This window comes from Epargyreus clarus, unplaced genomic scaffold, assembly GCF_041222505.1.
Source record: "Epargyreus clarus isolate Ecla_fem2 unplaced genomic scaffold, WU_Ecla_fem_2.2 ptg000013l, whole genome shotgun sequence".
NCBI classification, from domain to species: Eukaryota; Metazoa; Arthropoda; class Insecta; order Lepidoptera; family Hesperiidae; genus Epargyreus; species Epargyreus clarus.
Genome location: NW_027332221.1, coordinates 63,444 through 76,379, shown reverse-complemented (window position 1 = coordinate 76,379; position 12,936 = coordinate 63,444). Strand labels below are relative to the sequence as shown.

The 12,936-nt window shown below is 38.8% G+C and overlaps 1 protein-coding gene across 1 annotated transcript; it reads right to left on the bottom strand.

The window, feature by feature from the left end:
- Nucleotides 1-2,464: 2,464 nt before the first annotated feature.
- Nucleotides 2,465-4,542, bottom strand: LOC140746623 (uncharacterized). Its single transcript, XM_073078747.1, has 3 exons — nt 4,055-4,542; nt 3,636-3,698; nt 2,465-3,387 (listed from the first exon to the last, which is right to left on the bottom strand). The coding sequence occupies exons 1-3, from the start codon at nt 4,134-4,136 to the stop codon at nt 3,137-3,139; spliced, it is 396 nt and encodes a 131-aa protein (XP_072934848.1). The 5' UTR covers nt 4,137-4,542; the 3' UTR covers nt 2,465-3,136.
- Nucleotides 4,543-12,936: the final 8,394 nt, after the last annotated feature.

The following is a 12,936-nucleotide window of genomic DNA, read 5'->3' as shown; positions in this document are numbered from 1 at the left end:
TAAATAGATATATTAAATTAGGAATTTTAAATATAATAGGATTTAAATGTTTTTGTATTTTGTTTAATAGGCTCGTTATTTTACAAATCTCTAAACATCTACATGTCAACATTATCATTGAAGAGACTATGCAGTGAAGTACAATTAGAAATTAAACGAACTTACCTAAGTGAAGTTCCAATTTCAATTGTACGAACTGCATAGTCTCGAAATGATATTATAACCCACCCACCCATACTTATATACGATAAGTATTACCCATAATATCATCTATGTTGTAAAATAATCGAGCTAATGAACTTACATCTTGACCCCAGGATCTCTAAACTTAATGACATTTACCGGTAGGGGGCGCTATAAGTAGGTTGGATATTGTTTTAAATTATTTGAATTCGAGGTTTTTAGCTCTGAATATACGTGACACAAGGCTGACGACTGGCGGTGTACTACATGTCAACATTATCATTTCGAGACTATGCAGTTCGTACAATTGAAATTGGAACTTCACTTAGGTAAGTTCGTTTAATTTCTAATTATTTGTTAAATTTGCTTTCCTACCTTATTTGTTAATAAAAAATCTCATCTACTGTGTTCATGTTGCAGATTCAATGACCAATTTGGTTTTCCCGGCATTCTGGGTTGCATCGATGGCACCCATGTGTCAATAATTCGTCCGAGAGAATACGAGGAAGCATATTTCAATAGAAAGTTGTACCATTCCCTTAATGTGATGATGGTAATAAAACTACTATACCTACCTAATACCTACTATATAAAGTCAATAAGAGAAATACAGTCATAAAAATAATTATCTACTTGCTAGTATACTTTAAAACTGTTGTACATAGATAGTTCATATAATAAATAAATTAGTTAGTTATTGTTAGGGGTTTTTTACCTATTTGTTTATGTTTTCAGATATGTGATGCGGACTTACGCATCTTGCATGTTGATGCATAATTGGGTGGAGCAAGTCATGACTCACATGTGTGGAACGTGAGCAGTGTTAAAATAGGCATGCAAAGACTGCATGAGATAGGTCAAACCTTTTGGTTCTTGGGTAAGTAGCAACTTGTAGCAATCTATTTGTATATAAATTATGTTAATGCCATCTAAAAAGGATGAATTACCTCAATGAAGAAACACTATGTAGTACACTTCTTGTAGTAGACGTAATTTTTCAATTATAAGCTTGATCCACTGGCCACTATACTTAGTACCTATGTACCATCACATTCCTTTTTTAACCTTATGCACATAGACATAAAAGTGAAAAGTGGATCACATAAAAGAATGTGTTACATCATAAGTTTTTTATTTTGAATGTCCTTAAACTTGTTTGATTTACAGGTGATTCTGGGTATGCTCAACGTCCTTGGATGATGACGCCCATTTTGAATGCCCAGCCTGGAAGTCCGGAAGAGCATTATACCAACGTGCATGTACGGACTAGGAATGTAGTGGAGAGGTGCTTCGGGGTTTTAAAAACACGATTTCGTTGTTTGCTGGCCCATCGGACGATGCACTACACACCAGAAAAGGCCGGGAAAATTGTAAATGCGTGTGTGGTGCTGCACAATCTCATCAATTGTGCAAACATAGAGGTCGATGAGGAAGTGATGCGCCAGGATCGCGCGCTTCAGTCTCAACATGTGCTATTCCGCCCGCTGACATCTTCCGGCCGCGGTATGTGTCCAGTGAGGCAGGCAGTTGTGGACAGACTGCACAATTCTCGCGTACGCAACAGTTGAAGAGGTACCAATTCATTACAGAATACTTGCTTGTTGCATTCATCTTTGACTGCGTAGATGGTATGCCCATGTTTTTAAATTTCAGATTGTTTGAAAATATTTCAAAACACACTTGGTTACCTTTGTTCTACCAAAGTGATTTTGGTATCAATCTGCAGTCACACATAATGCCTTAAGGAGAGGAAATCTGGCGACGCTGATGCTACATACAAACCTAGCAGCAGTGTCGCCAGGCTTATATTACATTATTTTACTAGGTCATAATTCATTTAATTGGAAAGACTTAAAATTTATGATTTTTTTTCAGCCGAAGAATACTCCCAGGGATTACAGCGAACCTGCAACTGGAAGACAAGATTAGGTACTATAAGTTTAGGTATTTTGTTATTGTACATCATTCATTTTTGTATCATTCCTAATAATAATAATTTAGTACATAAGTTTGTTCTGACTGTATTTAAATTATACTTTTTGGTTTAAGTTTATATTGTTATTGTACATCATTCATTTTTGTATCATTCGGTAATAATAATAATTTAGTACATAAGTTTGTTCTGACTGTATTTAAATTATACTTTTTGATTTAAGTTTATATTGTTATTGTACGTTATTCATTTTTGTATCATTTTTCTGAGATAAAAAGAAGACGCGCGAATTCGTGGGTCTGAGCACGAGTTTTAATTGTAAAGAATTTGACGCAAATAAATAAAAAATTTAATTAAATCAAAATATTATATTTATTTTTATTTTACATACGTATTTTATTTTACATATTATATTTATTTTACATACGTGTGTATGTTACATAATTATGTACATTCATAATGTACCGGTCTTTATAATCTACATATTCAGACTCAAACTCATTTATTGTAAATAGGTCTTTTATAGACGCTTTTACACGTCAGATTTTTACATTTTTTATACTAGATGAAGATATATATATAATATACCTAACTAACAATGAAACATCTAGTGCAAAAAATCTGTAATTTTCGATTGTTTTCAAATAGTAAAAAAGACAAAATATATTTTAACTAAGCAACGCTTAAAACTTGTTTATAAGTAAGGAGGAAAGTTAAAAATTTTATGTACACACCGATTTTGTTGATTATAATACATATAAATGTATAAGTCAAAGTCAAATATTTTTATTTCAAATAGGCCAAATTAACTGGCACATTTAAAATGTCATAAGCTAGGTGCATGTTCCAAAACAAAATCCTATGGAGAACATGGAAGAAACTCCATGGATATATTTTTCCTTTTCTCCTTTTTTTATGTTTGATTTTACAGTAGGATGTAATTAGATGTTTGGACAATGTAGGTTAATGCATAAGGCGTCACATAACAGTATAATTAACAAAATCGGTATGTACATAAAATTAAAATAATGTCTCGGCAATGCCCTTGAGGGTGTCGAGAATGTCGTGTCGCCACCTCTGCTCGTCTTCGAAACGGCGCTCCTCTAGAGCCAGCCGCCGCTCCTCGAACTTCTGATTTTGTTCGAAGCGGCGCTCCTCTAGAGCCAGCCGCCGCTCCTCCAACGCGACCCGCCGCTTCTCTAACTCGAGCCGCTCTCGGTCATCGGCGCCCCGACGGTTTTCGAGGTCAAGGACCCAACGCGGTGGAGGCACTATAACAAATAAAATTAAGTGCTCACACTGCTGCAAAGATTTTCCGAATGAATGATTTACAAATCATGCAACATCAACATGCATGATGATTTTGAAAAGAATTGTTTGCAAAAGTTTTTGCGGATCGTTTTTTACTGAACGATAAGCGCCCCATAAAAATATTTGTTCCGTGCGGGAATTGAACCCGCGTTGCCCAACAAAGAAGAATAATCGCTGCGCTAAGCGTGTTGACAAACGTTAGTTTTACCTTGTGTCCTTGACGGCTCAGCATGACCGTCATCTTCGTCGCTGAAGACATGTTTCCTTTTTTCTGAAACAAAAATATTGATGAATACTTTACTCCTTTGTTCAAGTAATTATATTGTTTTAAAAATTCCTCTCTATGGCATAATGACATTTCAATAGTTGATCATATATGTAACAAAGAGATCACGGAAGAATGAGAACATGGAAGGATTTTAAGGAATATGAGAATGAGGTCAAGGTATATAATAACATGTACTCAGATGACATGAAGTTTGCTTATGCAGTGGCTACACTTCATAGTGCTAAACCAAGGAATTTTGGCGCTAGTGTCGAAAATTGTGGGCACTTTAAACGGAACTAGTTTAATGGTTTAGTGCGCTAATTATAGGAAATGTAGCTGCTCTTTTAAAAATAACTTACTAGGTCGTTTGCGGGCGCTTGGGATTCGAGATGGCTCAAGCTCCGGCTCTGACTCCATTTGAATTTCACTTTCTAAAAACATTAAAGATTTATATATTAATGTCTATTTTAGTAGCATGATAAAAGATGAAATTATAATGTATGAGTAACTACTGTACATATTTAGGTATGTTGGCGGTCGGCATTCTTTTCATAGCTTTTTTTTAATTAATGTTTATTTTGAATTATTCTATTTTATGTTCTTTAATAAAAAAAACCTTACAAGAATACAAAAAGTGCCAGTCTAAATTGTTTCCTTGCTATACCCACAATGCTCAACCTCCATCATCAACAAGGTATCTACAAATTATTATTAGCTAAATTGCCCAACCAATAACAGTCAAAAAAATTAAACTCATGTTTCTTTGAAAAAGTTGTTTGTTATTAGAATATGTATAAGCATTTTACTCTTATTACCTATAAATTATTCTTAATAATGTAAATTATGTCACCTACATACCAATACCATACATACCGTGATTGTGGTGGTGGTGGTGGTGGTGGTGGTGGTGGTGGTGTTGATGATGGTGGTGGTGGTGGTGATGGCAGTAGCACATCATCACCCATCTGATAAAACGAAATGTTATTAGTTTTCCATCTATGTGGAAGAGTTTAATTTCATTGCACAGCAATAATTATAGTAGGTAGGGTAACCTACTGTTTTGGCTTATTGGGTTAGTACAGTCATAGAGTATGTTTTGATTTTACATATTATTAAGTAGCAGTAAATGGTACTGATAATTTAATAAAATTATAATTGACGACCCGCGTGGCGGAGCGGCCACCATACCGGTCTGACGCGCAAAGGGTCCCGGGTTCGATCCCTGGCCAGACAGATATCTAAATGATGAATTTAGATTTATGTTTCTGGGTCTGGGTGTTTGTGTATTTGTCTATGTGTGTGTCCATGGCACCCACGACACAGGGAATCCTAGTGTGGGGCTGTGAGTGTAGAAAGCGTTTAAAGCGTTTATTGTATAATAATATCATAATACCTACCTAGAAAGCTAAATAGTAGTAAAAAAGTAGATATGTATATCTATTATCTACTTAATATTAAATAAAACATTCCACCCCCAAATCTTAGCTAAGAACACATTTGATAAAGTCCCTTATTAAAACAATGTAAATTAAAATGGTTTAACTACTTAGGAGCTAGGTGCAACAAAAACAGACAGACATACACACTTATAATATCCAAAAATAGACTAATATAATAACTTAATTTGCAAGGATAAAAATCATAAGGAATAATAAAGAGGAAATAACAAAAAATAAAACATACATCAAAAGGGATCCTCACGCTCTCAATGCCTGTGACATTTTGCACCCCGATTATACATAGGATTCGCTCCTCTAATGGTGTCAAAATGCCACATGGCGGCCCCCCCCCCAGTACCACCACCATGCTGGCGAATTGCTGCCCCTTTCTTCTTGACCTTGCATTTGAGGTCACCCCAGTACTAAAGTGCAAAGCAACGCAACACAAAAAAGTTAGTTTGAGCACTTAATAGGTAAGTTAATCCATAACCCTCCTCCAATGTTAATAAGTAATTTAATTAATCACTCAGGCAATAACACAAACAGCATAAAACAAAATGCTAATAAGAAAGTAAGTATCTTATCATATTCAATAACTCATGCAATAGCACAAACACAATACAAAAACAAAATGATTTAACAACAAACAAGTACCTAACCTATCATATGTTATCAATTAAGGTTCATAAATACTCACTTGTCGCCACTCTTTTGCACTTTTGGTGCATCCCACCGGCATAGCATTTAGCCGGGAGGCCAATTCGTCCCACAGGGCACCAGCTCGCTGTTTACCCTGTGGGGTATTTAAAAAAGCCCCTCGGGCTACCAGTGGGTTGGACTGCATCCAACCCACCAAACACTCCAACTGTCCCTGTGCTACTTTACGTGCTGCGGGCATTTTTGACCTCTGAAACACATTACAGAAAACTAAATAATTATAGTGGAAGCTCTCTCTAGCTTATTTAAAGGGATATGTGTACTTAATATAATGATTCCCCTCATTTGTAGTGTTTGGCGGGAAACACGGCTCGGCGACACAATAACTTCGAAAAAGCACAAATCGTACAAGCACCATAGGTAGGAACCTATGGTGCTTGTGCACAGAACACCAAAGAATAACTTTTCACATAGGGACAATTAATAAAAAGAGTACTTACGTATGAAATTACACAATTTACACAATGATCAAACAACCAAAGGCCACGGCCACCGCTAATTTGTTGACACTGACAGGACGCGTTTAGTTTTTCAATGGCTTAATAAAAAAGGCAATTATTTTGCTTTTTAAAATTCAGAAGTGTGATATAATGTACTTGTAATTACATTAATATAATAATTTAACATACTAACTAAAAAATTACAAATATTTTCATAAAATTAAGTATTTTTTATTAATAAAATAAAAACCGTAAACCGTAATCAACTAGCATTAACCAAACGCAGTTGCCAGACTTATTTCGTTCATTTTCATTCAATAAAGCTAAAGCTATAGCTATTACAAAAGTGCGGCGATCATAGCCGGTCGCTCAAAATGAAAGCTATGCTAAGTGCTTCGCACAAGTGTTTTTCATGAACGCTATAGCTATAGCGTTGAGATACGCGGTAGACCCACTGGTTGATGGACGACTACGGTTATTAAAATATTCACGTTTGCGGCATTGGTCAATAGTGTGACCTATATTTTTGCAATACCTACAAATTAATTTTTGATTGTTATTATTATTGTTGTTATTTGGATATTTAGATATAAAAGGCCGTCGGAACGAAGTTTGTTTGACATTTTCTGAACTCCTTGATTGTTGCTGCTGCTGTCGATTGAATATAGATTGCATTATGCGTTCTTCACATATGGCGATGCTTATTGCCTCTCCTAAGTTTTTGGGTGTTTTGCACCGCAAAATTAATGATAAATGGGCCTAAATGGGCCTTATGGGCCTTAATGGGCCTTAAGCCCATTAAGGCCCATAATGAAATGTTGTAGGGCTAGGTCTTCCATAGCCGCGTTGCGACCTAACACTTCAGAATGTTTATAATTGGACAAAGAAATTTCAGTTAACAATTGTGATAGACAGGTTTTTAATTTTGAATGAATATTGATTTACCGATTCATGCTGGCCTTTCAGAAAACTGAGTTTTTAGAAAATCCCTTAATTGGTCCCAGTTTTGGAATTCTTTATTTGAGCAGGCAAGCTCAGCCTTTCCTTCAAGTTGACATAATATATATTTTAATAGTATTGGTTTCTGAATGTCTGACGCTAGTTCAATTGCGTTGTTGCAATTTATTATGAAGGAATTGAGGCACTCTCGGTTGCCATCATATGGCTTAATGAATTTGAACAGGGTGTTAACGTCCATGTCGAATTTATTTTTTTAACGAGTGACTCTAGGCAAGATTGGAGACTTTACACTTTCAGCAGTAATTTCGGAATTATCTATTTTGGCTTCACCTTTTGATATAATATAATGTCAAAAATATTAGTATATTTTCTTGGCAACAACGAAATTGAAAGAAAATAATAAAAATTATACACACATATACAAGTACACAATAGGATTTAGTTAAAGACTTACAGGAACACGGCGATAAGGCGTACTTGCATGGCGACGCGATGTCTAGATGTTGACACAGCGGAATTCGGTGTTATCTGAACCGAACGTAGTCTAGGAGACGGTAACGGGAACAGCGACGATTTAATATGTGGTATTACGATTTTTTTCTTTCCAGGAACAGCGGCGACGACGGAGAACAGCAGAGAACAGCGTAGAACGGCACGGAACAGCGGAGAACGGCGTATAACAGCACGGAACAGCGGAGAACAGCAGAGAACAGCGGAGAACAGCAGAGAACAGCGGAGACACGATGTTGTAGAGATTCAGCGGAGAACAATGGAGTCAGAAGATACAGAGAGGATACTCGTGGCCACAACGATATAGAAGTCACTTTGTTTCCACTTCACTTTTGTTCACTTTTACACTTTCACTTTCGCGGAGACGAAACCGGGGATAGTTTTGATATCCCTTTACGCTGCCACCAATGTTACGCGGGTCCCTTCACGAGGGTTTTTAAAAAAGGAAATTTCGTAACACAAAGAGAACTGGTTTATTGAATTAATTGAAATATAACAATGAAGTGAAAATACGGAAATTAAAAGACGTGTGGCCGAAATGAATGATTAGATCTGACTCTCCGAGTGAGAGCCCACCTGCCCTTTTATATATTAAATAATGTATGTGCAGCACTAGGCACTGCACTATAGGATACATAGGCCGGGCGTAACACGAAGACGGTACTTGACTTGTGGTATAGGAAAGTGAGAATAAGCGCGTTAAGACGGGAGTCAACTCGGGAGCACACGTCCTCAGCACCACTGCGGGGATTTCATCCGGCCCACTCGACTTCTTGACATCAAGGGACAATAAAGCTCGCCTGGCAGCTTTCTGCGTAAAGCGTATATTAGGCATAGAACCCTCACACCGCGGGATGGTCGGCGGTGTGGCCCCCTTGTCGTCGAGAGTCGAGTTTGAGGCAAAGAGGGTGCCCAGAAGATCGGCTTTCCCCTTTGCTGTGTGGGCCAGAGAATCGTCTGATTTCCGCAGGGCCGGTAGTGAGGAGCGACAGAAATTACCCTCGACAGCTTTGGCCAGCGACCAGAAGGCTCGACTCCCGGAGGGGTAACCAAGTAGTCGCTCGCCAATTCTGCCAATGTGCCTAGACTTCGCCTTGGCCATACACTTCTTCGCTGAACGGGGGGCAGCGTTAAGTGCGGTTCGTAGCTCGGAGGTCTTCGGATCCTTGCACGCGTGCGCTGATGCTCAAGCTTGGTAGGCCTCTTGCTTATGACGTGATGCCTTAGCGCAAGGCCTATCAAACCAGGGCTGACTCCGCCCACCGACAGACACGACCGAGTTTGGAATGAAGCATTCCATGCCCTGTCGTATGACGTCGACCACAGAGTCAGCGCACGTGCTAGAATTACCCGAGACGAAGCATAACTGTCTCCACGGGTACGAGGCCAGGAATTCCCGGAACCCGTCCCAATCTGCTGAACTGTAGTTCCAAACTTGTCGCTTCCCCGGAGGTCGCGCCCCCATGGGACGCGACAAGGGCACAGAAGAACTTACCAAGCAATGGTCAGAAGATCCAAGAGAAGCCTTGACCATCACTTGGTAGTCATCGGGATGGTTGGTCAGCAGAAGGTCCAGCAAAGACGCAGTATGGGTCTCTATATCAGGTACCCTAGTATGACCGGGTACGACCTGGGAGAGCCCATATGCCAAGGAGAAGTCATACGCAGTTCTTCCGGCGAAGTCCGTGATTCGGGAGCCTAGCCATTCAATATGGTGGGCATTAAAGTAACCCAGAATCACCAACTCCGCCGAAGGACACTGCTGCAGCATTTTGTCAGTCCCCCACTGGACGTGCTCGAATAGTCGAGTTGTCTCAACATCTCCGCTGTAGGACCTATATAGGCACGCGTAGACGTGGGTCTGCCCCCCAATATCCACGCGCACCCACAACAAGGATAGGTCCTTGTCTTCAAGGCAGCTGAGACGGCTGCAACAGATATCACCCCGAACATACACACATACCCCGGCTCGACGCCTAAAGGCATGTTCTAAACTGTAGCCGGGGTAATCTAAATACGATGTATCGCCCGAGGGTGATATCTGCGTCTCCGTCAAAAAGAGGAAAGCCGGCTTTGCCGTCTCAAGGTGGTGATGGACGGCATCAAGATTGGAATGAAGCCCCCTGATGTTGCACATGTCCACAGTAAGTGTGGAGGAGGTCGCCGCTGAGTACACTTTTCCCTTATTATGCCTTTTCATGTTGGTGGTTAAAAAAGAGGAGGAATTAGAAAGGATTTGCGATGCTCCTTCGATGCCCCACGGGTGCGGGTCTCGTAGCGCCGTGCTCTCAGTGGTAATGTGGGATGCTGGCGCGGGGGACGGAAGGGCCCCCGGTCCCCCCCGTGCACGATTGCCCGGCTCCACTCCGGTCTCTTACTCCGGCAGAGCAATCGTGCAACGGGATTTTTCACCGGTTGGCGGGACAGCCTCCCGGGTCAGAGGTTGATGGTGTTACCCGGGTTCGGGTCCCCAACTAACCGGCGGGCGGCCAGCGGAAAAACCGTTTCACCGGGTCTCCCTGGCCCCCGCGCCAATACACCACGCCTCTGGGAGCAACGACACCTAGAAGAACCCACCGGACCCGAAAGATACGCCGTCGGAAGCACCACAGAGGATGGGAGGGGAGGATCAAGGGATGAACTGGCTCCCAGGCGCACTACCGAAACACGACGAATCGTTAATAGCGGTAGACTTCGGCCTGAGGGTGGTAGCTAGCCAGGCAGATCCCACGAAGAGATCTTACCACCAAGCGGGACACCTTTAGGAATTACGCCAGGCAGTGTCAGACCCAGCAACCAGTGGGACCGTCGCAGTAAGATGTTAAATGCCCGAGAAGACGCTTCTGCCCATCGACCCGGTAAATACCCTTAGTCGCCTTCTACAACACTCACGGGCAGGCATGGTGTGGTCTATTCGCCGCCGGAGCCACACGGCAAAAAATTTATTAATCAGCTATTTAAAGAATTTCTTCTGTTACATAATGTTCACCATCACACTACTCACCTTATTCTCCTAATGAAAACAGAATGATTGAACGTCTTCATAGCACCATACTCGAACACTTAAGGTTATTAAAACTACAGTTTAAAAATGAATCCACTTCTAGTTTAATGAATTATGCTATAACTGCCTACAATAGTTCCGTACATAGTTTAACAAAATGCAGACCCTTTGACTTAATATCTGGACATTTCGATCCGCGTGACCCTACTGACTTAAACTTAAATGAACGACTAATGCAACAATACATTCAAGACCATCGTCATAAAATGGATTTAGTATATAAAATTATTCACCACATTTCACAGACTGAACGTAACACACTTATGTCTCAACAGAATGCACGTAGAGAACCACAGATAGATTATGAAGAAGGACAAGAATTTTACATTAGGAACCTGGTACTAGACAAAAATTGCTTGACTGCTACAAGACAAAAAATTGCACCGCGTTACATACATGATAGAGTTATTTCAAACTTACCTGTACAAACTTGTCTGTGGTCAAATTAAACTCCTTAGTGAAATCAGGGTATTGTAATATCGGATCGTTTGTCAGTAGTGTTTTACAGTGATTAAAACATTCAATGTATTCTTCAGACAGGGTTATTTTTGCACCTTTTTTTAAACAGCTAGTTAGTGGTTTGGTCAGTCTTGTAAAGTTAGGTATGAAACGTCTGTAATAACCTAGCAAGCCTAAAAATCCTTTAATTTGTTTTGTAGTTTTGGGAATTGGATACTTTGAAATAGCACTAATTTTGTCAGGGTTTGGCTTTACTCCGTCAGATGTTATAATATGTCCCAAATATGGTGTTTCGTGTTTCAGAAACTCGGATTTGTCCATTTGAATCTTAAAATTGGGTTGACGAAGTCGGTCAAAACTTTACGTAGATTCCACCTCACTACAAGAACTATATGTTCTTGTAGTGAGGTGGAAAATACAAGTATATCGTCGAAGTAAACTACGCAAATTTCGTTCTGTAAGCCTTGTAAAACGTTGTCTATGACTCTCTGAAACGTTGATGGGGCATTTTTAAGACCCATGGGCATTCTTAAAAATTCAAAGTGTCCGGGAGCAAAGTCAACACTAAATGCAGTTTTATGTATGTCATCAGGGTGAGTCTCCACTTGATAAAAACCACTAGCTAGGTCCAAAGACGAAAAGTATTGGCATTTACCTAATTTGTCAAGTATGTCGTTAATATTAGGGATGAGGTATTTGTCATCAATAGTCTTTTCATTCAGTCGTCTAAAATCACTTAGTCTTACCCGAAGCATCTGCCTTTTTGGGTACAAGCAGAACTAGATGGTCTGATAATTCCCTGATCAATCATACTTTTTATTTGAGTCCATACTTCATTTCTATGCACATGAGGGTATTTATGTCTTACAATGAACAGGAAATTCATCGGTAATTTTTATACGGTGTTTGATATTATTGGTGAATGTAAGCGGCTCGTTTTCTAATAATAATGCATAAGGCAAATAAATTTGCACTTTCTTCCTTATTTAAATGATCAGTTCGTAATTTGGGTAAAATTTATTGAGTGCGATCTAAATTTTTATTTTTATTAAAAAAATCATAGGCCGAAACTGATTGTTCACTGAATAAACTTGCAGAAATTGGTTGGGTCAATGTGAAAATCACATCATTTTTAGAAGGGTTAGAAACTTCGACATAGGCTGGGCTATTATCAGAAATAGTCAAACAATCACCAATACTACATTCACAAATGGTCTGTCTATTTATTTATTTATTTATTTATTATTTATGCACACACAAAATAGATACAGGAAGAAAAAAAACCACATATAATGAAATCGTATGTACAAAGGCACTGCTTATTTCTGTAAGAAATTTCTTCCAGCAGACCTGTGAGTGGATAGGGGGTGCAGAATGGTAGAATCTCTGTGTGTACTTATATAAAGATGTAAAAATAACATTACATATTATACAATACATACATATATAAATAAATACTTATATATAATATATATATATATATATATATATATATATAAGTATTTATTTTAAAAATAACATTACATATTATACAATACATACATATATAAATAAATACTTATATATAATATATATATATATATATATATATATATATATATATATAAGTATTTATTTATATATGTATGTATTGTATAATATGTAATGTTATT